The sequence below is a fragment of the Bos indicus genome, chromosome 12 (genome assembly GCF_029378745.1).
Source record: "Bos indicus isolate NIAB-ARS_2022 breed Sahiwal x Tharparkar chromosome 12, NIAB-ARS_B.indTharparkar_mat_pri_1.0, whole genome shotgun sequence".
In the NCBI taxonomy this organism is placed as follows: Eukaryota; Metazoa; Chordata; class Mammalia; order Artiodactyla; family Bovidae; genus Bos; species Bos indicus.
In genome coordinates, this window is record NC_091771.1 from 81,851,788 (window position 1) to 81,879,421 (window position 27,634).

Here is a 27,634-nt window from a genome sequence, read left to right on the forward strand (position 1 = left end):
TCCCACCTTCAATCTTTCTCAGCATCAGGGTCTTTTCAAATGAGTCAGTTCTTTGCATCAGGTGGCCAAAGTATTGGAGTTTCAGCTTCAGCATCAGTCTTTCCAATGAATATTCAGGACTGATCTCCTTTAGGATTGACTGGTTGGATCTCCTTGCAGTCCAAGGGACTCTCAAGTGTCTTCTTCAACACCACAGTTCAAAAGCATCAATTCTTCAGCACTCAGCTTTTTTTATAGTCCAACTCTCACATCCATACATGACTACTGGAAAAACCATAGCTTTGACTAGTGGTTTGAATTACTTTAATGGGGCATTTCTTCTGGGTTTCCTTTGGCCAATCCTTTTGATTTGCTTGGTTCCCAGTCCATATTTCGATTATCTCAGGATCCTCCCATATGTGCACACAGACCTCTTAACCAAGATGGATTTTACCCAAAAGGCGCCTGGGTAGAACGTCCCTTGACGTAACTCCCCTTTGGCCTCCACGGAGCCTTTTCTGAGCATGTGTGGTCAGGGCGGTCTCCTGGCTTTGAGAATAAGAACTATGTGGTCTGGGCGGGTCCCAGCCACCTCGCCTTAACTGTCCCGCTCTTCTTGTCACGCAGTTTCCATCCGCAGGGACTGAATCTTCCATCGCTTTACCCTGGGGAGAGCCATCCGCCTCTTGCCTCAGTGTCTGGAGTAGCGCGGGTACTGTCAAAAGCACCGTGTCCTGCTCAGCTTCCTCTTTCCTGATCCTTTGGGTACAGACAGCAGTCACTTCATGGGGCTTTTATTTCGTCTACTCCTTTTGTTAGTGTTTCTCTGTGCTTCCATACCTGTGCCCTGTGGCCACGGGGAATCGGTTTAACTTGTGAGGGAAATAGAGCGACATCTGCTGGACACAGCGTGAACTGCTAGCTCAAGGTAGTTCACGATTATTAAATGGTGCTACATTCCTCTCTATTACGTTAATTTCTTTGTGAAGCTGAGGTTTTTAGCTTTTGCAGAAAGAAAAGCAAGTACTGCACGATAATTAATGTGGAGTGTCCAATCTGATTCCTAAAGTTCAAAACGTTGTGCAGTGCCCAACAGGCAGGCACACACATCCCACTAATAAGTGTGGTTATGTGAGAATGAAATAAAAATATTTTTTCCTTGAATTTATATATTTTTTCCAAGCGATATAAATCATAATTAAGTCGTTTGAACACATGCTGCTTAACACATTATTGATCGGGAGGTTTTTGCGGAAACGAATGCCCGTGGCCAACAATTTTGTTATGTAAATGAATATTGAAACACTCCAGTCAGTAATGTTTGGGTAACAAAAGACGTATTAATTCATCTTTGGTCATTTTGCCTGAGGGGTGCAATGAGAAAAATCAGAAGCGCTGAAGGCATTGAGAGAGTTTGGGGACCTCTGACTTAAGGATGAATTCCTCCTGCTTTCTCTATTTCTTCCAAGTAATGAATCACAACCTGCATGGGGTGCCGTTGTGTGCATAGAACTAGGAAATCCTCAGACTTAAGTCTTCATCTCACTTATGACAAACACCGTCTCTGCCTTGTCCTCCCCCAAGTTCCCTCATTACCTTAAAACTCAAACCTAAGTCTCTCTGTCCCCAGTTCTCATGGCACATGGACTACACCATCACCATCTGTTGTAACTTGGGTCTTTAAAGCCAAGAGGAAACACGTGTCTCGGCTCCCCCAGAGACTTGTTTCTAAAAGGAGGCAGGCCATTCAGGTCACCAGAAGACTTGGCTTGGGTGTTCATCATTTTGCCAATACCCCGTCCTCATGGGTAATTCTTGACAGATGTTGTTCAGTCGCTCAGTTGTGTCCAACTCTTTGCGACCCCATGGACTGCAGCACACCAGGCTTCCTTGTCCATCACCATCTCCTGGAGCTTGCTCAAACTCACGTCCATTGAGTCGGTGATGCCATCCAACCATCTCATCCTCTGTCGTCTCCTTCTCCTCCCACCTTCAATCTTTCTCAGCATCAGGGTCTTTTCAAATGAGCCAGCTCTTCACCCCAGGTGGCCCAACTATTGGAGTTTCAGCTTCAGCATCAGTCCTTCCAATGAATATTCAGGGTTGATTTCCTTTAGGATTGACTGGTTTGATCTCCTTGCAGTTCAAGGGACTCTCAAGAGTCTTCTCCAGCATCACAGTTCAAAAGCATCAATTTCTTCAGTGCTCAGCTTTCTCTATGGTCCAACTCTCACACCCATACATGACTACTGGAAAAACCGTAGCTTTGTCTATAAGGACCTTTGTTGGCAAAGTAATGTCTCTGCTTTTTAGTATGCTGTCTAGGCTTGTCCTAGCTTTTCTTCCAAGGGTAAAGTGTCTTTTAATTTCATGGCTGCAGTCACCATCTGCAGGCTGGTGGACGATAGTTATGTTATGCTAAGTCACTTCAGTCGTGTCCGACTCTGTGCGACCCCATAGACAGCAGCCCACCAGGCTCCCCCATCCCTGGGATTCTCCAGGCAAGAACACTGGAGTGGGTTGCCATTTCCTTCTCCAATGCATGAAAGTGAAAAGTGAAAGTGAAGTCGCTCAGTCGTGTCCGACTCCTAGCGACCCCATGGACTGCAGCCCACCAGGCTCTTCCATCCATGGGACTCTCCAGGCAAGAGTACTGGAGTGGGGTACCATTGCCTTCTGCGACGATAGTCCATAGGGTTGCAAAAACTAGGACATGACTGAAGCAACTTAGCGTGCATCTAACATGTAACTATGTAACAGCCCTGTGTGTATGTGTGTGTGTGTGTGTGTGTGTGAAGTTGCTTTAGTCGTGTCTGTCTCTTTGCGACCCTATGGACTGTAGCCCGCCAGGCTCCCCTGTCCATGCAATTCTCCAGGCAAGAATAGTGGAGTGGGTTGCCATGCCTTCCTCCAGGGGGTCTTCCTGACCCAGGGATTGAACCCACATCTCTTACATCTCCTGCATTGGCAGGCAGGTTCTTTACCACCAGCACCATCTGGGAAGCCCCGTAACAGCCCTATAGAACATGTAACTATAGAACCACTCTATATAGAAGATAAATATACAATAGGCACATAGCGGTAACAGCTCTAGTTTGCACTGCCAACAAGTGACGAGCAATCTTCTTTTTTTAATTTTATTTATTTTTCGTTGCAGGATGCTTGCTCTGTGGCAGGGTGCTGGTCTTTGCCTTACATCAGCATGAATCAGCCACAGGTCTACGTATGTCCCCCATCTCTTGAACGGCCCTCCCAGCTCCCACCCCAGACAGTCTTCTGAAACAGTTTACTCTAAATGCTGCATGGTGTGTAATCTATTTAAAGACCTTTCAAGGAACAAGTAGGAAATCAGAGTTAAATAATTTCAGTCTGAAATGGGGACACTATCAGCAGAATGTAAGCTATGGGAAACTCTACACAACAAACAACCTTGTTCCTTTGATTTGAAAAAATTGTCAGAAAAAAAAAAAACAAAAACCCACAATGGAATGGGAACCATTAGAAAATGACATTCATGAGAGCTGGAAATCATCTGACTACATATTTGATACCAAGTAATTTCCGTTGCTTCTTAGATAGGAGATGGTTATTTAAAATAATCTCTCTAGTAGAGATTTGTAAAATGATAAAAATTATATATCTGTGACTTGCTTCAAAACACTAATGGAGAAGTAGAGGAGGCAGGTATGACTAGAGGTTAAAATTTTAGGGCTGAGTGAGGGGCACACAGAAGCCCATTATATTGTCCTTTTTGTGCGTATGTTCAAAATTCTCTACAAAATTTAATTAAAAAAATTTTTTTTAAAAAGTAAGAAAATATTTGACTTGATTGTCAAACCTGACAGACACGACTCCATGACTCACAGAAGATGCTAAGACCAGTATACTGAGGACAGAATCTAGTCTGTGGCTGTAGGTGCCTGTCTTGGGGAGTTAATGTCTTGTTATTGTTAAATATCAAGAAGTGAAATAATTTCATTGTTTTTAGTACTAAAAAAGTTCTGTGTAAGTTGTACAAAATTAGATACTTTCCTTGGTAAAAAAAAAAAAATTGAAATGTTTTTAATTTTCTATCAAGCATGCCCAAATATTCCACACACAGCAAATAATGTGTTTCAAAGAGATCAAGTAGCATTTGTAATAGAGGGAGGAGCACTGTTATCCCTAGCATGAATATAATGGTGATAAAAGTAAAATAAAATGATCAACATTATGGAATTTTTGAGGCAAAAAAAGATTTTTTTCCCCAAGTGAGACCAATATTTTATTAACATACTAGAAATAAGCCAGCACAAAGTACATTCAAAAACATTCCCATGGTGCTAAAAATCCCACCACCACCACACCCTCAGCCTCACAGATCTGGGTTTTCCCAGCAGCCCCTGGGCAGACTCAGCTTTTCCAGGCCTCCTCTAAGAGCCTGGGGGTGCGGTCTGAGGTCCTCAAGCATGTTGATGCCCCAGCTATGGCAGGTGATGAGCAGGTCATGGAGATGCTGCGGGTTCTGCTCGCCACTGGGGATGGCGACAAAGTCATCAGAGGAACCTGGGTCCTAAGGGCAGTATTTTACTCCTGTATCTTGTGACCCGTGACGTTGTTCAACCCCTGCTGCTCCCTGACACTGTCTCCCTCTAGCATCTGTGTCCCCATGCCTTGCAGGCTGTTCTTCCTCAATCTCATTGGTGGGCTACACTTCCTCCAACTCACCCTGCAGTCATTGGGGTGGGGTGGGGTGGGAAGGGGGCTTTGGCACCTGGGAGCTTCTCCTCTGGGGGCTTATAAGGAGGCGGCACAAGCTAAAGAGAGCTCTCCTGCATGGCTAGACCAAACCCAAAGTCATTTGCTTTCCCAACGCGCCCTCCCAGAACGGTAGATTCAAATCTACTGTAGAATGCCACTTTAGAAAACACTTCATGAGGAAGCCATCTGACTGAATACGATTTTATTTTGCAAAGAATATCATCTTAGCAACCAGCTGTCCTCTCTAGATGAATCTTGAAATGGTAATATTTTTAATGAAGTAAGCTGAAGGACTCTAACAGTGATCCCAACAACTTTTTCGATGAGTTCCATATACCGTAAGAAGTTGAAATCTTGGCCACTAGGGGAACTCTGAAGTTTCTCTTCCTTAAAGTTTTGGGGGGAATAGTCCAGCGAATGGTTTGGGGTATAATCTCCAGTGAGTCTGCTGGTATACAGGCATAAAAAAATGGCTGGTTTTGTTTTTTTTCAGAATGGAAGCTGATACTCTCTTGATGAGGTTTTGCTGCTGATTTGTATTTACTTGGGAAATAATCCAGTCTTTCTGATTCATAATCCCTTACATTCTTCCTTCTTGTGTGTTTCTCTTTACTCTTTGTATAACTCTCATCACATTCCCAAGGCATGTTGTTCTTTCTAAAGAAGTCCAATTTGGCCTTCCTTATATCTCTGCTTTCTGAATGCCTGTGAGGTCTGCCTTGGCTTTTTGCAAGATGTAATTTAATATTGGATTCTGTTAAGGGAACTAAATAATTTTTCCCGCTTACTGTAGTCTGTGAAAGCATCTCCCCATTGAAAGAAATGGAAGATGATACAGATGGAACCTCAATGATATTTAAGGAGCTGTGACACCACAGGTCAGGAGGCTGCATTTTGGGGGACCATCCACATTTCCTGCTTTTGTGGTATTCATGAGATGATGGTGTCATTTTGGAGGACGATCTATATTTCCTGCTTCTGTGGGATTCATAAGAAGGCGGTGTAATACTGGAGGACGACCTGTGTGTCCTGCTTTTATGGGATTCATAAGAATGGGGTGTCACAATTGACGAGTGTTGTCGATGACCTCTAATATGATGGGAACCGAAAGCTTCACTATAAAGTGGTTTCAAACCCATTTTGACTTTCTTCTTCTTGTAGAGATTTTCCACAGGTATGCCTTTCTGTAATTCAAATAGAATACCCTCTGCTTCCTGCCTTAAATAAGGGGTGGCATCTAAAAAGATACAGTCTTCACTCTCAAGTACATCATGAGCTGAGCTTTCCTCCGAGTTACCTGAATTCTCGATATCTGTCTGACTGTCAGTAAAATCTTCAAAATTCTGAATTGAATGGGAACCACCTGCATCCTGAGCCTTTTTCTGAATCTTTAAATCAACAGATTCATATGTACTTGTTTCTTGAAACCATACATGACATTGTTTATCTTTTTCTGGAGTCACACGAGATTTTAACTTAGAAAGAGCCGTGGTATCTTTCTGCACTGTGCCGTGTTGATCAGGGTCAGGGGCACACACCTGGGTAGGTGCCAAGAAATTTCTGACTAATGATGAGTTTTCATGGAAACTTTGTTTTTTGAAAGGGATATGTTCTAATGGTTGTGTATTAATGGAATGACCGCCACTTTCCCCACTGCTGTCTACTTTTTTACATATTGCAATTGTCTGTAATTTAAGACTATGTTTGGGAAATGCAATTGGCTTAGGGAACATCCTTGCATCTGGAGAACCCAGGAGAAAACGAAGGTATTTGTATTGTAAGTCAAGATCTATCTGATGAAGAGAGTTTTCCTCAAAAAGTAACAAAACTCTGTTTTTTCGTTTTGGTACTTTGACCACAGAATGAACACATTTAGATACAGGTTTCCTTCCATCCTGAGCACTGGCCATTGTGGAAGATTCCCTTACAATTCTGGGAAAGGCTTTCATTTGAATCTCCAGTGTCTTCTTAGAAAAGTGTATGAGGAGTTTGTTTTTCTCTCCTACTGAGCAGTTCTGGAGAATATGAGGCAATGTTTTCTCTCTAGCGGAAGTCAATGAAGGTGCTCCACTTTCCAGCGCTTTCACCCTCCTTAACTTTGTAACGTTCACTGCCTCTTCACTGCCTCTTGAAACATTAACAATCAGTGACTTCATACAATCGACAGGAGGTGAGTCTTTTTCATATTTGTGTTTTAGGTTAAATTCTATAGTATCAATCCCTTCCAGAGGCAAAAAGAACATTTGTTTAGGTCTTGGATAGAGCTTCCAACTGTTATGTTTTGAAATAGCCAATTTTTGATAAAAGCGGAACCTTTGAAAGGATTGTTTTACCACCTCTGGTATCAAATTCAGTCTTATTTCAGGTGCTTTTGACTCTAAATGATGCGTGAGCTTGATTTTTTCTTTGCAAGTAAAATTTTCTAAAATAGGTTTTGGCCGCAATTCAGGATGTATCATCATGGATAGTGTACTCGGACCCCTTGTGAAACGTTGTGACTTCCAACCATCAGGTTTATTGTCTTTTACTTTTTCAAGGTTTTTAGGAAAAAAGTTGTTTTGAATCATGCTTTTTATCTGGGATTCAAGAACATTTTTAATTGCTTCACAAATAGGAATCATAATTCCCGCACTTGGACTATATCCCACTGTTTTTCTCTCATTACCTTTAGCTTGGGGTTGAATAGGCACAATTCCTAGAGAAGTTTCTAGTTGCTGGACCTTTTGCATGGCTGTGTCCTGTACACGTTCACTCTGATCCCTATGATCGAGTGGCGAGGCACACCCCGTGGTATCAACGAGTTGAGTCTCATCTTGTGGTTCTTCTACCTTTGGAGGAGAACTGTTCATATTTAGGGTGCTTTTCATGTGAGTTTCCACATTTTCCACATTTGTAGACATGATTAGACACCCTGTAGGTGTTTCAGTGGGTTTTGGTGCCTTTCCTTGCTCCATCATAATCAAGTCAGGTTCTTTTATGATTGTCGCAACATTTTCCTTTGGATCTTTAGACGTGATTAAACACGCTGTAGGAGTTTCAGTGGGTTTTGGTGCCTTTTCCTGGTGGATCGTAAGCATGTCAGGTTCTTTAACAATCCTTTCCACATTTTCCTTTGGATCTTCAGACATGATTACACACTCTGTAGGTATTTTAATGGGTTTTGGTGCTTTTTTTTGTCCAACTTTAAGGAAGTCAGGTTCTTTTACGATCTTTTCCACATTTTCCTTTGGATCTTCAGACAAGATCTGACTCCCTGTAGGAGTTTCAATGAGTTTTGGTGCTTTTTTTTGCTGGATCGTAAGCATGTCAGGTTCTTTAACAATCTTTTCCACATTTTTCTTTGAATCTTTAGACATGATTAGATACTCTGTGGGTGTTTCAGTGGGTTTTGGTGCCTCTTCTTGTTCAACCATAAGCAAGTCAGGTTCTTTTACGATCCTTTCCACATTTTCCTTTGGATCTTCAGACATGATTAGACACTCTGTAGGAGTTTCAGTGGGTTTTGGTGCCTTTTCTTGTTCAACCATAAGCGAGTCAGGTTCTTCTGTGATCCATTCCACACATTCCTCTGTATCTTCAGACATGACTAGACACTCCCTAGGTTTTTTAATGGGTTTTGGTGCCTTTTCTTGTTCAACCATAAGCAGATCAAGTTCTTTCACAATCTTTTCCACATTTTCCTTTGGATCTTCAGACATGATTTGACTCCCTGTAGGAGTTTCAGTGGGTTTTGGTGCCTTTTCCTGCTGGATCATAAGCATGTCAGGTTGTTTACCAATCTTTTCCACATTTTCCTTTGGATCTTCAGACATGATTAGACTCCCTGTAGGAGTTTCAGTGGGTTTTGGTGCCTTTTCTTGCTGGATCATAAACATGTCAGGTTCTTTTACAATCCTTTCCACATTTTTCTTTGGATCTTCAGACATGATTAGACACCCTGTAGCAGTTTCAGTGGGTTTTGGTGTCTTTTCTTGTTCAACCATAAGCGAGTCAGGTTCTTTTATGATCCATTCCACACTTTCCTTTGTATCTTCAGACATGACTAGACACTCTCTAGGTTTTTTAATGGGTTTTGGTGCCTTTTCTTGTTCAACCATAAGCAGATCAAGTTCTTTCACAATCTTTTCCACATTTTCCTTTGGATCTTCAGACATGATTTGACTCCCTGTAGGAGTTTCAGTGGGTTTTGGTGCCTTTTCCTGCTGGATCATAAGCATGTCAGGTTGTTTACCAATCTTTTCCACATTTTCCTTTGGATCTTCAGACATGATTAGACTCCCTGTAGGAGTTTCAGTGGGTTTTGGTGCCTTTTCTTGTTCAACTGTAAGCAAGTCAGGTTCTTTTATGATCCTTTCTGCATTTTCTTTTGGATCAGACATGATTAGACACCCTGTAGGTGTTTCAGTGGGTTTTGGTGCCTCTTCTTGTTCAACCATAAGGAAGTCAGTTTCTTTTACAATCCTTTCCACATTTTCTTTTGGATCTTTAGACATGATTAGACAGTCTGTGGGTGTTTCAGTGGGTTTTGGTGCCTTTTCTTGTTTGATCATAAGCACATCAGGTTCTTTTATGATCCTTGAGATATCCTGGTCTGGAACAACCCTTTCGATTGTTTGTGGAGCTAAATTTTCATTTATCTCTCTGCTGAGGTTTGCTTCTGATTTGATGTTAGGAAGTTTGTGCATTTGTTGTTTGTCTACCATGAAGGACTGGGAATCCTGTGGAATTGTGTTTGTAAAATTCCGGTTCTCTTCTTTCACAATGCTTGAACTGTCCATCTTCATAGTTTCACTAGTATTTGGTGATTTCTTCTGGAATTCTGAAATACGGGTTCTCTTTACACTTTCTAGGTTTGTCTGAGATTTTACTGGGTCTTTAGTCTGAGATGGACTCACTGTGTAAATAGAAAGACTTCTGATAAATATTTCTGAGGCATCTCCTCTTCTCAAAGCTATTTTCTTTGATTTGTTAAAGTTATACTCTAATTTCTTTCGATTGCTTGGAGTACCTCGTCCCGTGTCGCCTAGAATCTGTGGAATTGGATGTTTTCGGATTTTCGTATTTAAATATTGGGGGCCCAATTCTCTTTTCAAGTCTGCTATTGTTAATCTGCCTTTCCGGCCTCCTAATTTGGGAGAAAGAGGAATGTAGGCATAAAATGAATCCAGAGCATGTTTTTGAAGCATTTTTTGTAGTTGCATGTTACGTTTTGCACTGGACACTTCTCGTTCCTTTTTATGTTTTTGTTTGACTGGGCATCTGCTTGCCATGGGAGCGATTACCTGAGCCTTAATTTGAGGCTCCTCTGCCTTTAGAGATGCAGTGTTCAGGCTCACTGTACTGCTTGTGTCCATTTTTATTGTCTCCTCCTCCAGATTAACAATGGTGAGTTTGTGCATTTCTATTTTGTCCTCTTCTAGATGGACGGCTATGTTTGTATCTATTTTTAATATCCCTTCTTTCATGTCTAACTTTTTTTGCTCCAGATTTCCAGTAGAGCCAGTGTCAGTTTCGTTTTTTCCCCCCACATCTCCAGATTGAAGTGGAAAAGTCCAGGAGGAAACAGACTTCTGAAGTGGTTCTAGATTGTGTGACTCTTTATCTGGAACAAGCAATGTCTGCTCCTTTATCCCTCTTTGGGCATCGAACTCTGTCATACGCATTTGTATTCCTGGTAGCATTTGTATTTCAGGGCATGCTGTAGTTTGCTTGCGCACATCTATTTCCAATGATGTCCTTTGCTTTACATGTTGTAGTGGAATTTTCAGAGAAAGACTAGAATCCACTCTGGTCTTTTGTCCACTCCCAGACTGCAGCACCACTTGCTTTTTCATGACAATTTCTTGATCTGCATTTTGGAGTGCATCTGACTCTGTGATATTTATTTCCTCAAGGGGTTCCTTTATCTGTGGTGCTAACACTTTGGGAGGGGACATTTCATTTGTTTTTCCATTGTTTTGTCTATCTTCTTCTGGCTTATCAAGTTTACATAGATCTGTAGATGCTGGAGATGCTTGTGATAAAGCTTCTTGTTGGTGGTGGACATCTTGCTTTGAAGCAGAAAATCCTTCTGAACCGACAGGGGAGCCAAGTGTGGCATATATTTCCTTGGATAGTTTCCTTGGCAGTGAAACTAGAACGTGAGGACTTATTTTATGATTTAAGTTACTCATTATTTCTGTTTCTTTCTTCAGGCTTTCAATTTTAGTGAGATCCATCATGGGGAAGGAAAGAATTGTAGCCAAAGTTTCTGGTTTGTAATTTTCTTGCTGAGCCTCTGACCCTGCAAAGAAACATTCCAGCCTTTTCCCACTTTTTATAGTACCATACCCTGTGACATAAAAGTCCTCCTGCTGTGAATTTGAAAGTAACTGACTCACATCTCCTTCGGATTTGACTTGTAGAGGTTCCCTCCTTTGCTGTACACTGATCACAAAGTTTGATGTCCACTGTTGTATGGCGTCTTCTGGCACCGAGCATTCTCCGTTTTTAACAATTTCCCTCTCACCAGCAGCTGATTCTCTAATTGCTGTTTTCTGGGTATCTGACGTTTCTTGGAGATTTTGCTGTGACCCAGAGGATCCTGTGATTTCTGGTGTGTCTTTGTCTGTTTTGCTCCCTAAATCTAAATAAAGAGGTGCAGAAGGGATAGAAACAAAAGTCCTTGTCAGGACCATACTTGGTTCATCTTTATCTTTGTGTACTTTTCCCCCTGGCTCTTTAATAACATTCAACACAAATTTCTTTGTACTAAGGACATCTGGAATTGGTGAAATCGCTGATTTTTTGTGATGGGTCCATAGCCTCATATCTACATTTTTCACATCAAGCTTTTTTTCTTTCTCTGACATACATTGTTTTCTTTTTGTTACATCACCACTAATTCCCTTTGTATCTGTTCTCTTCTTTGCATCTGATAATGCTGAAATCATTTGTGGAAGTAGAGAGGGTTTTTTAATTCCAAGCTTTCCTTCATCTACTTGTGTACCTTTGTCCAATTTAGGCTTAGTTGGAGGGGCAGCAAGATAAATATTTCTTACCACCTTACCAGGTGGTTTACCTTGAGTTTCCTGTTTCTTTTGCTTTGTCCCTCCAAGGTTCAGATACAGTTCTGATCTGTGGAGTGTATATGAAGAAGGTGATTTCTTGGACTTCAAAATTATATATCTGGTGTGTGTCACACCTCTCCTATCTACTGATTTTTCTCTGTCCCTATCTTCTTTCTCAGGAATAGGTTGTTCCTCATTTTGAACATCTTTCCTGGAATCATCACTAATTGAATATGTATGTATCATTTGCCCTGCCTTTGATATTCTCCCCAAAACAGACCTTCTATGTGCTAGCATTTCATCATCAACTTGTACTTCTTTATCCAACTTGAGGGCACGGATAGATGGTGATGAAATAGAAAATTTGGTCAGGTTTTGACCATCTTTTGTGATATCATCACTAATTGAATATGTATGTGCTGTTTCCTCTGCATATACTATTCTCCCCAAAACAGGCCATCTAAGAGCTAGCATTTCATCATTGACTTGTACTTCTTTATCCAGCTTGAGGGCAGAGAGATATGGTGATGAAGCAGAAAATTTGGTCAGGTTTTGACCATTTTTTGTGGTATCACCATGAATTGAACCCCTATGTACTATTTCCCCTGCATATGGAATTCTCCCCAAGGCAGACGTTCTACGTGCTAGCATTTCATCGTCAACTTGTACTTCTTTATCTGGTTTGAGGGTAGGAAGAGATGATGATGAAGTAGAAAATTTAGTCAGGTTTTGAACATCTTTCATGGTATTACCACTCATTGTCTCTGTATGTACTATTTCCCCTGCATATGAAATTCTCTCCAAGGCAGACCTGCTACATGCTAGCATTTCGTCATTGACTTGAACTTCTTTATCCAATTTGAAGGCAGAAAGAGATGGTGATGAAGCAGAAAATTTGGTCAGGTTTTGACCATCTTTTGTGATATCATTACTAACTGAATCTGTATGTCCTGTTTCCCCTGCATATGATAGTCTTCCCAAGACAGACCTTCCACGTGCTAGCATTTCATCATTGACTTGAACTTCTTTATCCAATTTGTGGGCAGAAAAAGATGGTGACAAAACAGAAAATTTGGTCAAGTTTTGATCATTTTTTGTGATATCACCACTAATTGAATCTGCATATGCTATTTCCCCTGCATATGATAGTCTTCCCAAGACAGACCTTCCACGTGCTAGCATTTCGTCATCAACTTGAACTTCTTTATCCAGTTTGTGGGCGGGAAGAGATGGTGATGAAGCAGAAAATTTGGTCAAGTTTTGACCATTTTTTGTGATATCACCACTAATTAAATCTGTATGTCCTCTTTCCCCTGCATATGATAGTCTTGCCAAGACAGACCTTCTGTATGCTAGCATTTCGTCATCAACTTGAACTTCTTTATCCAATTTGAAGGTGGGGAGAAATGGTGATAAAGCAGAAATTTTGGTCAGGTTTTGACCATCTTTCATGGTATCACCACTAATTGAATCTCTGTGTACTGTTTCCCCTGCATATGCTATTCTCCCCAAGACAGACCTTCCACGTGCTAGCATTTCATCATTGACTTGAACTTCTTTATCCAATTTGGGGGCAGAGTGATATGGTGATGAAGCTGAAAATTTGGTGAGGCTTTGACCATCTTTTGGAACTGAACTGAACTGAACTGTGATGTCACTACTAAGTGAATCTCTGTGTACTATTTCCCTTGGATATGAAATTCTCCTCAAGATAGACCTTGTATGTGCTAGCATTTCATCATTGACTTGTACTTCTATATCCAACTTGAGGGCAGGGAGAAATGGTGATGAAGTAGATTTGGTCAGGTTTTGAGCATCTTCCGGGGTATCACCAGTAGTTGTGTCTGTATATAATTTCCCTCCAGATGATACTCTCTGCAAAATAGACCTTGCATGTGCTAGCATTTCATCATCAACTTGTACTTCTTTATCCAATTTGAGGGCAGAGAGAGATGGGGATAAAGTAGAAAATTTGGTCAGAACCATACCTGGTTCATCTTTACTTTCCTGCATCTCCTTTCCTTGATGTTTGGGAGACACAAAGTTTCTTCTTTCTACTCCGTCCTCTTTCTTGTTCCGGGGCAAATATTTTTCTTTGCGGGGACTAATGACAGTATCACTCGCCATTGACTCTACATGGATCACTTCCTCAGAACTTGATGACTTCTGGAAGTTTACTGGGGGAAAAGAGGACCTTGGTAGCACTGACATGCCCTCTTCTCTTATGCTGGTGTTTTCATCAAGGTGAAGAGAAGCAGATAGAGAAGCACAGGTCTCAGTTTGCATGGCATCATCTGGCTCCTGTTTATCTTTCCAAACCTTCCCTTTAGTTTTTCCCTGAAGGTCAGTTAGATTGTGTGTAAGTACAATAGGTGATTCTGCTTGTGGGGGAGGCAATTTTGTGATTCTTATCATGTACCTGTCTCCTTCTGGTGTATCAGATTTAAGATATGGTAGAGTCAGTAAAGAAGTACAGATGTTTTTCAATCTTGTAGCTAGTTCACTGTCCTCTCTCTGTACCATTTTCTTTTGCTTTTTCATTTTGCACCGTGATTCTCTGGTATCATATCTATGTGAAAGTGGTAAGTCTTTTGCCTTCTGATGCACAGATATTGGAAGCACTCTGTCTTCATTACCTGTTTTGAGTCTAGCTTTGTTTTTTAACAAATAACCATCAAATGACTTAGCATCTGCTTTTGTGTTTAGATTGAGTGGATCAAAAATCTTCAGTGGTGGAAAACAGGATTGTGTTATTCTTTCTGTATCTTTCTTTTCATTTCTGCTAGTGTCTCGTCTCAGGTAAGATGGAGAAGGTAAGGAGGCACGAGTTTCCCTCAGAGCCATTCCCAGCTCACCATTGGCATCCTGCATTTCCTTCCCTTGCTCTTTGACATTCAAAGGCAGTCTGCTTCTACTGAGTAAATGTGTAAGTGGGGATGTTTGGGCTTCCACAGCTGTGATTTTGGGGTGTGTTCTATCTTTCTCATCTTTTCTTTTTACTCTGATCTCTGTCTCTTTATACAACACACGTCCGTTAGCTCTTACTGTTATATTACACGAGCTAATACCTTGACTGAAATCTGCATGTCTGATTTTCCCTGTACCTGATGACTCAAGGAGCTGAAATGGTGGAGAGAATCCCGGGACTGCAGGCAAGTGTTTGTCTTCTTTGATTCCTGCATCCAGTCTACGGTCTGATGGAGAAGGCAAGGAAGGACGAGTTTTTGTTGGAGTCACACCAGGGTCTCCTGTTCTCCCCCGCCCCTGTTCTGCGCTCTCCTCCATGCTTGGCTGCGCTTCCTTTCTTCTGCTCAGAGCATCGTGCTTGGAGACACGGAACACATGAGGCGGGGATGATGTCTTTGCTTTGAAATTTGAGCCACTGGCATGCACCGAGCCTCTCACAACTATTGCGTGTGCTCTGTCCCTTTCTGTTGGTGGTGGATATTGTTTTTCTTTCTTTCTATCAGTTGACTTTAGAGGCGCTTTCTGTACTGAAGGCTGTGAGGCTTGGATCTTGAGATGTGGCACAGAGTGCCTTAGGACCGGACCACCTTTGTCTTCTTTTATTGTGTCAGATTGAAGATGAGCTGAAGAAGTGACAAAAGGGCAGATTTTGCTCAGAATCACAACTGTGTCCCTTCTCCCTTTCTGCTCCCGTTTCACTTGCTCCTTAATGCTCACTTGCAGTTTCTTTGCTTGGAGCATACGGAAAAGTGGGGATTTCCTTACCTTCAAAGCTAAGGACTTGGGATGCATTGGATCCCTCACAAAAATATTTGCTTTATCCTTTTCTTCCTGCATCATGTATTTTGTTCTTTTTGAATCACTTGAGATCTCACTCAGAAGTGACACTGTATATTTTAACTCCTGTGCATCTGATGACTTCCTGCGCCATAACGGTGGAAGACAGGATTTGAGAGCTCCTTGCTTCTCTTTCTTGCCTTTGTTTAATGTAAACTGAGGTAGACAAAGTCCTGTCAGGACCTCATCTAGTTCACTTTTTCTTTCCTGTGCATGTCCCAGGTTTTCTCTTCTGTTTGTTGGTTCATCTCTAGTCTGGGGGCTGTGGCTCCCAGGGTTACTGGGAACATGTGGAAGTGGGAACTCCTTTGCCTTGGAACTTGTTTCTTTGGAGTACTTCATATAATTCATATTGGCTGTTTCTCCTTGATCCTGTCCTTTCTGGGGCATAAATTCCTTTGCTGCTTGTACATTGCTTATGATACCTCTCTCAGTTGAGTCTCGATTTGCTTTTTTCACTACATCTGATGATTTCTGGTGGGGTAGTTCTGAACAAGAGTATCTTGTTACTTTAGCTCTGTCATCTGCTTCTATTATTCTTGTATTCAAGTTAAAAGAAGTGGCAGGTCTGGAAGTACAGATCAAAATCACACTTGGTTCACGAATTCTTTGTATCTTATTCTTTTGCTCTTTGACGTCCAGCTGGATTTCCTGTAAAAGTGGTGAATTCTTTTTCTTCCAAAGTAGGACTTTTTCCATATTAACTCTCTTCTCTTCTTCCTGTATTGTATGTTTTTTAGCTTTGTTAACCCTGTTTGAAACAGACTTTTCATATGCTATGTTTCCCATATCTGATGACTCCTGGAGTTTGGGTTGTAGAAAACAGGATCTTGTTTTTCTTAGCATGACTGCTTCTCCTTCCCTTCTTGTGTCCACTTCAGAGTAAGGTGGAGAAGAGCTGCAAACACAAGACTGTCTCTGAATCCCAAAATGTTTACCTTTATCTTGCCGTATCTCTTCCTCTTTTTCTTTGATGTTCAACTGCAATTCTTGGGCAACTGGAGACTGGTTCACCTCCAGAGGCATTCTTTGGGGATGCCTTACCTCTTTCAAAGCCATGTCCACTCTGTCTTCATTTTCCTGTGACATATATTTTGATCTTGCTATATTGCTTAAAATATCATCAGCTGGCTCCTTACATGTTATCATTGCATCTGACAGTTCCTGGAAGGTCAGTGATGGAGGGCAGAACCATGATACTGTTTGTGATGCTGCTTCTTTTACTCCAGGACCCTGCTCCAGGTGAGAAGAAGATGGAATGGAGGCATGGGGCTTATTCAGAACTACATTTCCATTACTTTCATCTTCCTGCATCATTTTCTCTTGCTCTTTATTGTTCCACTGTGGTTCATTTCCATGCGGTGTGTGTTTGAAAAGTTTTTTCTTTCTTTTAAAAGTGGGCCTTTTGCAGTTCCTTTTATCTTTCACATATACTATATTGTCTCCATCTTCCCTCTTTTGCTGTGGGAAATGTTTTGATTCTATTATGTTGCTTAAACTCTCTCTATTAATTGACTCTGCAAATGACGCTTTCCTGATATTTGATGTCGCCTGGAGCTTTAGTGGTGGAAGGCAGTTCTGTGGTATTCTTGACGTATCTCTTTCTCCTTTTGTTCTTGAGTTCAAATCAAGAGGTGAGAGAGATGGTACAGAAGTAAACAAGTTTGTCAGTTTCACACCTGATATACCTTTGCCTATCTGCCCCTCGCTCTCTTGTTTTACAATTTTCAACTGCCCTGGCAATTCCTTTTCACTGAGCATGTGTGATCGTGATGGTTTCTTTGCCTTCAAGGTAATGTTGGGATTCATTGTTCCTTTCACGTTGACTCCTTTTATTCTAATCTTCCTCGGCAGTTCTGGTCTGTTGCCTGGGCCACCATAGTCAGTGGTATTAAATACGTTTGAAAATATCAATTTCTCCAAAGTCCTTTGGGTGGGTACCATGTCTTTCTCAACTCCTTGTTTTAGGTCATTCTTCTGTCTTTTATTTTCAGGCAAAGGAGGGATATGGATAGAAAGAGAATGTGAAAAAAATCCAGGTAGACATACCTCTTTTTGTACTTTTTTTTGACATGCTTTACCTAAGTGCACCTTCTTTCTAACACTTAGCTTGGGGGAGCTAACATTTGTTATTGAATCAATTATCTGCTCCCCATCCAATAATTTCTTTCCTTTTGGCAACGAGACATTCTGATATTTTGCAGTTTCACTGGATGATTCCAAAGGTGGCCTTGTATTTTGTCTCGTCATTTGTGTTGGAGGAGCTGAGGGTACAGTCCATTCCAGGCCACACTCACGTTGAGTATTTAGTTGTTCTTTAGAAATCAAGTCTAATCCTTTTGTCCTGCTCGACACATTACCTACTTCTGATAATGCTTCCTTCGTCTGAGGCGTTAAATGTGGCAGGAGCCAGGGATTGTTTTGAGGGTAAGATATATGCTCAGAGGGAATTCTCAGGGAGGGAAATTTCTCAGAGGGAATCAGTAGGTGCTGCTGCTTTTGTTCCACACTGGGTAAGTTTTGTCCTTTTTCACTTTTTTGTGTATATCCAAAAATAACATCCATTCCTTTTAATGCTTCCTTAGCCTGTGGAGTTGAATATTCAGAATGCATCTTACTTGTGTCATCAAACTTTACTTCTTGCACTGAGATATTAGTTTGGTGGAGACCTGCTTGGGAGTGAGATGTGGACTTTTGAAGGGTCTCAGACATCCATTTCTCTTGCTGGTCTCCTTTTCCTGTAATATGTGAACCAAATCCTTCTGTACTTGGAGTATACTCCACAGTGCTAACTACTTCTTCCGATACTGTCTTTTCATATGGCATCTTACTTTGAAATAATATATCTCTTGAAGGATCAGAAGCAAGATTTGGCCAAATACATTGTACACATTCTGGTTGCTCTTCTGTTCTTGCAACAGGTAAGCCAATTCCTCCTGTATTTGAATTGTGGTGCCTTGGACTATCTACTTCCTTTGCTGCTTTCATTATTCCTGGTAATTTAATCTGAAATATATTCATCATAGAATGAGAAAGAGATGTTGGGAGAGTCTTGCATGTACCTTCCTGTTGATGTTCTTTTCTTCTTCCTGAGCACGGAGGTTGATCCACTGGAATATCTACTGTGTTTGATGCTTTCTGGACCACTGGACTCAAAACTGCTGAACTCATTCCTTTGGCTGAGATTTCTTTCTTTCGCCTTTCAAGATGGAGTTGATACAATATACAAGAGGAAATGAATTCCAGAAGATTTCCTTTCTTCTGGTTAGAACTGTTTCGCTGCTCTGTCCTCCCTTTTTCAGAACAGTTTATTTTCTGTTCATTTGATGTTAATAGAAGGTTCGTTAACTTTGGCATCTCGGTTTCCCATAGATTGACACCTGAAACAACAGGGATGCTAACACTTTCCTTCCGTGTTGCATTTCCTGCCTCTCTCACATGAAGTTCCCCACTGGGGCAAGATGTTGAATCCAGGAGACGTTCCGGAATGGGATCTGGTTTCACGTCTCCAATCTCCACTGCAGGTGTATATTGCCGGGCTTCTGCATTTGCACAGAGAAACGTCTGTCCTTTTGAACCTTGTAAGGTATCAGTTTCTCTTAAGCCATCTCTTCCCAGTTGATTTGGAATGGTATTTTCCAAATGAGGGGTTTCCGTAATGGAGTACAAAGTAGGCTCCACCAGTGTCCTTGAATTACTTCCTTCTTTCAGCAGATCCTGTTCCTTGCAAGTCTTCTCTTGAGAAGCATCTGACTCTGGAAGACACATATTCTGTCCTTTTGAACTTAAAGAAATATCTGTTTTCTCAGATATTTCCGTCCTCTGTGGAGTTGACACTGGAGATTGGGTCTTGTCTCTGTCTCCCTCCTTGACTCCCAGGGCGATGAGGCGTTGGCGTTTTGTGTGTAATCTAACTCTTGAGATGTCAAACGTAGTGAAGCAGCTTTCTCTCTTTGGTGAAGGTTGATCAGGATGTGCTTCTCTTTTCAAATTTACTGTGTATTTGACATGGGTGGGGCTCTTCTTCAGATGCTGTCTCATCATGAATTGATGTCTACATTGTGGGAAGAGGTCCAGTGAAGCAATTTGGCAATTTTCTTTTTGCTCTCTGATACAGTGTCTCTGGGTTTTCGTATTTCTGGATTGGGCACTCTTAGCAAGGGACTGTGAAAATGCTATTTGTCTTGTGTTCAGCAGTTTCTTCGGCCTTGGTGGCTTGCCTTTCTCCCTTTCCGCTTCCATCAACTCTTGAATTTGAGGTGGAATAGACCCAGGGTCACAAATAGTTTTCAGAGAGAATTCTACCTCAGTTTTATCTTGCTGGAACCCTGGCTTCTGTTTCTTGGTGTTAAACCTTGTTTCCTTTTCGTGGCTTTGGGTTCCATGCCCTGCTGTGTTATACATCAGGGAAACAAATGGTTTCCTTGCCTTCGATTTTACCCGTTCAGCAGGCACAGTGCTTTCTACACCTGCTGCTTTCGCATTAGCTTGATGGTTTAGGATTTGGGGGTAAGGAGGTGTATAGGCATAAGCAGAGTTCTGGATGTTTCCTGAGACACGTGGTTCTTGCTGTTTCTTTTGCAGAAACTCAAATGACTGGGTATATTGTGAAGGTGTTCCAGACAAGACCTGTTGTTCACACTCTTTTTCCTCCATACCTTTTGCTTTCTTTAGGGCATTTCTCTTTTCAGAAGATTCTTCATAGTTACCCGAGGTGTTAGGTGACTGCTCCATTTTTATATGTGGTGGAATAGATGGAGAAGCATCTGTAGATTTTAGGTCTGTGTTTAACACAGCTTTCTCTCTCTGTGTGTCTATCTCCCGTTCTTTGTTAATGCTTAAAGCAGCAGGACCTGCGGCATTAAGTGACTGTAAAACCACTCTGTCTTCGACTGGCAACTGCATGTGTGTTGGCTGTACAGGATTAAACCCTGATATTCTGTCTGCCTCTGTTTGGAATCTGCTTTGCCTTCTAATGTTGGAGGTATCCACTTCCAAGTAAGTGGCATTTGTACACATATCAGTCGCATTTTTACCTGAGTGCATCTCTTTCATTTTGGTTTCTATGCTGGATCTAAGTCTTGTCCTCTGTTTTGTGGCAGATTGCCTACTGATTTTAAATAGCTGCGAAATGAGTGGCTCCTTTTTTTTCGTCACTGAACATTTGCGTTTCGGTATGATTTTCTCTTGCACTGTGTTTATCTGGCTTTCAGAGTCAGATAAAACAGGCATGAATAAATCGACAGGCCCCAGGAGAACTGTGGCTAAGTTTTTGTCCAGCTCTGCCTTTTTCTCTGTAACAAAATCACCTAGATTTTTGTGAAGTGTTCTATGGTTATCCAGACTGTCCCTTGCTGCTGTATCAAATGAGAGTTTATCAGTCACTAACGTGGGTGGTGGACTCTTAGCTCCCTCACTGGCATGGAATAATGTCTCTCTCGCACCTTCATCCCACTGCTTCTCTCCTGCCTTGGTCTTAGCTTTGTGGTTTTTCTCTCTATGGCTTCCGGTAAGATACCTCGTGCTATTAAGCTCCTGTAAAACTGGTAGCTTCCCTGCCTCCAGAGTTACCTGCTTGGGACTCATTGTACTTTTCTTGCCTACAGCCTCTACTGCATGACTCTGGCTCTCAGGTTCAGATGAGTCAAGGCTGGAGAAACCTAAAGGCTTTAAGACTGTTCCTAGTAAGTCACTCTGACTCCTTGCCTTTTTCTTGAAAATGGGACTATCTTGTTTCCTCCTAGGATTTCCATCCCAGACACCATCACAGTGTAAGGAACCAGTCTCTGATTTCCTAGATTCTGGAAATGGGATCTTTAGATCTGCCTTGTGTTGGATTTCCTCTTGAGTATGAAGACCTTTCTTCAGTGTTTGGACTCGAATTAAAGTCATCACGCTTTTAGAGACAGGCTTTAAAATAGTTTTTCTAATGTGTTCTTCTTGCCTCATGTTTTGTGCCGCACAAGACAGATTCCAAGTACTTCTACCTTTTGAACTATTCAGTTTAGGTTTTGATTTGCAAGGGCCAAGATTTTTTACATGTTGAGGAGTGAAACGGAAATGTTGGCTCTCATGCAGAACTGATTCTGCTGATATTTCTGGGACATTTTCCTCTTCCTTCTCATGTGGCACACTCACCCTCCCTGTGTTGCTGGATCTGCTTTGTGTATCAATCAAATTGGCCTCCCATGCTTCCCCAAGACTCAGTGATTTCTCTAGCTCTGGGCAGGTGTGGTTATGTGTTTGTACTCTTGGTTGATCTCTCCCTGCTGTGGGTGTGCTATCAATTTCAATATCTATCTTATTATCCGTTGAAACAGGTGTGAGAGATGAAAATGCATCAGTTATACTTTTATGTTGTTGCCTGTCTTTTATCACAGACTTTAAATAACATTCCTGTTTCTTTTTACAGTACTGATGACCATGCTCAGTGATATTAAGCGCCTGTGAAAAAAGAGGCCTCTTTGCCTTCATGGTTATATATCTGGGACCCATAAGATCTTTCTGTTCTGGAAATTTTAGTGCTTTTTTCTGCCTTCTAGATTCAGACAAAACAGATGTTGTGGATATTGTTAGTAAATCTCTTTGCAACTCTTTATGTTTCTTGACAATAGAACCACTCACTTTCCTTCTAGAGCTTTCATTACATGAATCTCCAAGCACTGAGATCCCTGACTTGGGAAGTGGGATATTTTGATCAGCTGTGTATTCTGTTACTTTTTGAGTTTTTATGTCTTTCTCTTCTTCAGGTTGTAGGGGAGCTGGACTGGAAGCATCCAGCCTCCTTGTGGGAGTCCTAAACACTTCCTCATCAATTAAAAGACCGCTGAATATCGCTTTCCCTCTTTTTACACATGAAATCTTTTCACTTTTTCTATGCAGTATGTTTGTATATGGTGGGATGTTCTTCACCTTTTCAGTTTGAAATGGAATTATCAGAGAACAGGTAGACTCCAATATATTTTCTGGAACTAGTGTTTGTTGCTGCATGTCTTGCTCTGTAATAAGCATATTTTCATCTTTTCTACTTTCTGTATTGAATGCAACTTCCTTGCCCTCTCTTTCATTTTGCTGTCTTGACTGAGATGTGGTGCCTAAGGCGCTGCACCTTTTACACAGTCTTTTCCTGTCCTCTGGTTTTATACTGATTTCGACTGGGTCTTTCTTGGCTTTCCGTTTTTTATGTGTTTTGGTGGCAGGTGAAACAGGTGTAGGTGAAAAAGAAGTATTCATAAATATATTTGACATACTCTGAGATAACTCTTTGGCCATGTTATCAAAGGTGTAGACCAGTTCCTTTCCATGGCTGGGGGCACTGGGACTAGTGGTACCAGTTGTCTTCCAAACTGATGCCATCTGGGCTTCCCCAGTTCGAGACGTAGGGATCAATGCTACATTTCTCAACCCTTTAATTTCAGATGAATCCGGCCTGGAGATACCGAAAGACTGTAGGGCTCTCCCTTGTAAATCCGTTTGTAATTCTTTCTTTCCCTCTGGACTAGAACCAGCAAGTTCCTTTGTTGGGTCTGTTTCAGACAGGACGTCACTTGATGCTTTAACAGCTAAAGATTCGCCGAGTGATTTCTCTGTCGCTGGAGATAAAATCCTTGACCTCTGTGTTTTTGTCCTTTTTGGTGCCTTCTCAGATGGAAGTGAATTCAGAATAGAGGAAGACACAGAACGCAAGACAGTTTGTGTGAAAAATGTTTGTTGTTGCAGCTCCTCCGCTATGGTTCGTGATTCTGGGATTTTCCCCCTTGCTGAATACTTCTGTTTGAGATCTGATTTCACAAAGCGAGCCTCCTTCATATGATGAGCACGGGAAGTGAGGTGCTGGAAATTCCGAGGCGCTGCTTCTCCACTGTGGCCTTTGAGTTCCTTCCTGAGGTTTTCCCTCTTGGCCCTAGAATAGGGACACCAGGCTCCCCTTCCATCTGACCAGTGTCCTTGCTGTTGTATCTCAGGATGGAACCTCGTCTTCCCCGGCATGTCCGTCTCTACTTTGGTTCTGTTATGCACCTTCATGTCCAGTGAAACCGACTTGGGAGAGGAAGTGGCCTTTGGCGTGGTGGCTGCCAGTGACTGACCTTGTTTCCTCACAGTTTTGAACTTGCCTTCAAATTGCCTACCACGGCTTGGCGCACCACGTTTTGTGACATTAAATGTCTTGGAAATCGGTGTCTTCTTTGCCTTCAAAGTGATACATTTGGGACTCATTTTATTTATCTTGTCTGTAAGTTCTGAGTGGTTTCTCTCTCTTTTCGACACAGGTAAAGCAAGTGTGGCTGCATCCCAGAACTCCTGCATTGTTGCCAGCAATTCTTGGGTTCCTCCTTCCTTTCTCTCTGCAGTAACATCTTCTAGCGCCCCAGAGGATTTTATCTCAATCAAAAACTCAACGATCTGTGATCGCAGGGTTTTCGAAGGGAGGGTTTTCAGACAGCCATTCCCAGGGATGTTAAATATCTGTGACATTGGTGCCTTTCTTGCCTTCATAATAACACACTTGGGACTCATTTTACTTCTTAAGGCTCTACATGTAAATGTCTTTCTCCCCTGTTTAGGTTCAGGGGGATCAGGTGTGGCAGTAGCTGAAGACTCAGGGACAGGTGCTTGTAGATATTTTTTAAACTCTGACTTTTCCTCTTTACCATGATCATCCAGTTCTCCTGTGCAGCTCTCATCACTTTGGATGTCACATTTCATTGTATCAATTACAACTTGACCGGTTAGTGATTCGTTCGACTTTAGAAGAGGAAGGTTTGAACTCGCTGACCACACTGTGCCGTTTTGTGTCTGCTGGCTTCTCTTTGGCTGTGTTGTCTGCACTGGATCTTCAGGCTGTATGTGCTGGGGGATGTCCTGTTTGGTAGAAAACAGAGTTTCCCCACATCCTTTGTTTCCTGGTTTGTGAAGCTCAAGCTCCTTCGTCTGGTCTGAACAGAGTATGAAATGTTGTCTGTGCTGTGAAATTACTTTTAGTAACATCTCCTGTTCACTTTCTTCATTTTGAAGATCACCTTCTTCGGGGTCATCTGGAGTCACATTCCCTTCGTGTGGGGGTATATTTTGCTTTACTTGCTCAGAACTGAGTCTTTTTTCTCCTAACATGTCTTTTTGCCCTTCTCGGTCACTATACCTATTAATGGCAGGGATGATGTTCAGGAGGGAGTCCCTGCCGTCTGCCATTTTTGTGCCCTGACCCACCTGTCCCATTTTGGTGGTCAAGTTATATCCCAGTTCTTTCCTACGATTTCGTCTAGCACCACCCTTGATATTGAGCATGTGTGAAATGGGTGGTTTCTTTGCTTTTAAAATTCCATCTTTGGGGCTCATCAGGATTTTCATGTCTGAATATTGTTTGAAGTTTCTCTTGCCTTTGGATAGAGATAAAGCAGCCATGCAGAAATCTAAAGTCACTTTCTCTTCCTTTTCAGTACCACCAGCTTGTTCCTTTTGATGGTTTGCCTCAGATGCAACACCACCTTCTCTTGCAGAAAATATTTTTTCATCAAACTTTGCTTCTCCTGATGTTGGAGGAAAAAACCTAGCATCGCTCTCTAGCTTTCTCAGTGGAAATGGATCCAATGTTGGGCATGAAGCAGAGCTCAAAATACGCTCTGCAAAATGTGTTTGTGGTTGTACCTGGATATTTATACTTCCTATTTGTTTCTGCCCCTCATCTGATTTGATAAGGTCATGATCCTCCTCCTGATATATACTGAGTATAAAGCTTTGGCCACTCTCTGGAATTGGTAAATCTTGTTCCCCTGCACCCTCCTCCTTCCTGTCTTTCACACTGTTAGGTAAACTACTCATATCGATAGAAGCTGGGCGACATACTTTTCTTTCATTGGGTGATTTCTCTTGCATTTGCGTATGATCGAGTCTTGTTATCCTTTGTGTATCTGTCTCCATATTTAATCCGATGTTCATTTTGGTGTTTAGCAAAACAGGCACCCTGGAGAGAATGACAGGTGAACACACATCTCCTTTGTTTTTATTTTGCTGTAAATTCTTCATTTGAAAATTGCATTGCAATGCCTTTCTCTGCCTGCCAGGGAGCATACGCAGAGTGGATAGGTTTTGTTCTCTCATAGCTCTGTATCTACGACTCACTGTTTGCTTTCTTGACAGTTTTAGTGTGTTTTTCTGTCTTTGAGATTTAGAAATGGAGGTGTCAATGGAATCAGAAGACTGCAGGAAGGTCACTTGCAAACTTTCTGGTAATGCTGAATTTTTATCCACAGAATAAGAACCTCGTTCCCTTGTGAGGTTTCCACCAGAGGCTACACCACTCTCTGTTGGAATGTTCAAAAGTTTCACAGGTGATGAGTTCCCTGCTTCGGGAGGTAGAACCTCCAGACCCTCAGGGGCTGTTAGATCATCTTCTGGTTTGTTGGTCTTCAGGAGTTCCTTAGCTTCTTGAGGACCCATCTGGACATCAGTCTGCAAAGCAGCTTGTTTAAAGCATGTTTGGTGCTGTTTATCTTGCTCCTGTGTTAAACAGTGTAGGCCTGCATCTGGTTTGGCAAAGTGAGTCTCCTTTCCTCGACATCCATTGATCCAGAGGTACTGGGTATGCTGTGGAGCCGTTATTAGCAAAGTCTTTTGCTCCTTTTCCTCTACATCTTGTCCTTTTTCTTCTCCGTCACAGAGTGCATTACTCTCATCAAAAAAATCAACATACAGTGGTCTTTCTTCAACGGCTAGACCCCGGAGCTTTGCTTGAACACGGCAGAAGCTCTTTGTCTCCCCTTGTAACCTGCTATGCACAGGACAGTAAAGGGTGTTTAGAAATTCATATTCCAGTCCATTAGCTTGGCCGATCTTTTCAAACTTGGCCTTAAAGTCAGATTCCAGTTTCTTTCTTTGATGACCTGTGATATCACACATTTGTGAAATGGACGGCTTCAATGCCTTCATAGGTACAGACTTGGAGTTCACTCTACATTCTATGTGTGAAAATCTTACTCTAGTTTTCTTCACTTTAGAATGAGATAAGACAGGCATGTGGTAATTAAAAGTCTTTGGGAACACTGCTGGTAAATCTTCGGGTCGTTCTGCCTTCATTGCTGCAAAACAGTAACCTGTTTCCCTGGTATCACTTCCATCATCTGGTACATCACTTTCTCTTGTTTGGTTTAAAGGGTCTCCAATCAGTGATTTTTCTGATGTGGGAGGAGATATCTCAGAATCATCTTCAGTGCGTCTTAAATCTGTGGGTGCTATCAGGCTTTTCTCCATATTTTCAACATGAACTGGACCTGTTGTGGCCATGTGAATAGACTCTGCCATGATTTTTGCAAATGTGATAGGTTGTTGCATTTCTTTCATGGATTTGAGCTCTTTCTCTGGATCTTCATCCGATCTGAGGTTCCAGTGATCCTCAAGGACTGCTTCTGGTGAAGCTTCCTGATCCCCACTCACTTCCTCCTGCAACCCAGCTGCTTCTAGTGTGTTTCCAGAGTCACTTCCTTTATTAATATCTAAATAGTCTTCTTCTCTTTCAGCTTCTGATGTCTCTCGTTTTAGTTCGGTATGACTGTGATTCCTTACATTTAATCTGCTGTGCATTCTAACATGGGGCAAAATAGACAGACAAGGGTCAGTAACATTCAGAAGCATATCTGCCATCGTTTTATCTTGAAGTATGTGTTTAATCATGATTTTGAAATTGCTTCTTAATCTTCTGTGACATTTTGGTGGCTTTTTTACTTTCATAATTACACATTTGAAACCAAGTACATTTGTGGTTCCTGGTATTTTTTTTCTGATTTTCTTCCTTTTCAAATTTGATAATGGAGGCGTATGCCTATGGAAAGACCCCAGGGCAACTTCAGGTAAAACTCCTTCTAAGTCCTGCTTTTCTTCTGCAATCTGAGCATCCAGGAACTTCTCAGGGCTTCCACCCAAAGGGACACCACATTCTGTTGATTCAGTTAAAACTGGCAAGCTCTCGAACATGGTGAGAGGATGCACTGGGTCTGCAGTTTCCCTGCCTGTAGCTCTGTCTGTGCTTTGCTTCACCTCAACTTGAAATGGATCCATCATGGGGCGTG

The 27,634-nt window shown here is 41.8% G+C and overlaps 1 protein-coding gene across 3 annotated transcripts in view; it reads right to left on the bottom strand.

Annotated features, from left to right (window-relative positions):
* CCDC168 (coiled-coil domain containing 168) overlaps positions 1 to 27,634 on the bottom strand; it is a 47,087-nt gene continuing 19,453 nt past the window's right edge. For 2 of the 3 annotated variants that reach the window (XM_070800458.1, XM_070800457.1), the window contains one exon: positions 1 to 27,634. This exon is cut by the window's right edge and continues 2,585 nt beyond it. In XM_070800458.1, coding sequence (XP_070656559.1) covers positions 4,992 to 27,634 — 22,643 coding nt within the window. In that variant the 3' untranslated portion in view covers positions 1 to 4,991. The other variant, XM_070800459.1, reaches the window with a different exon arrangement.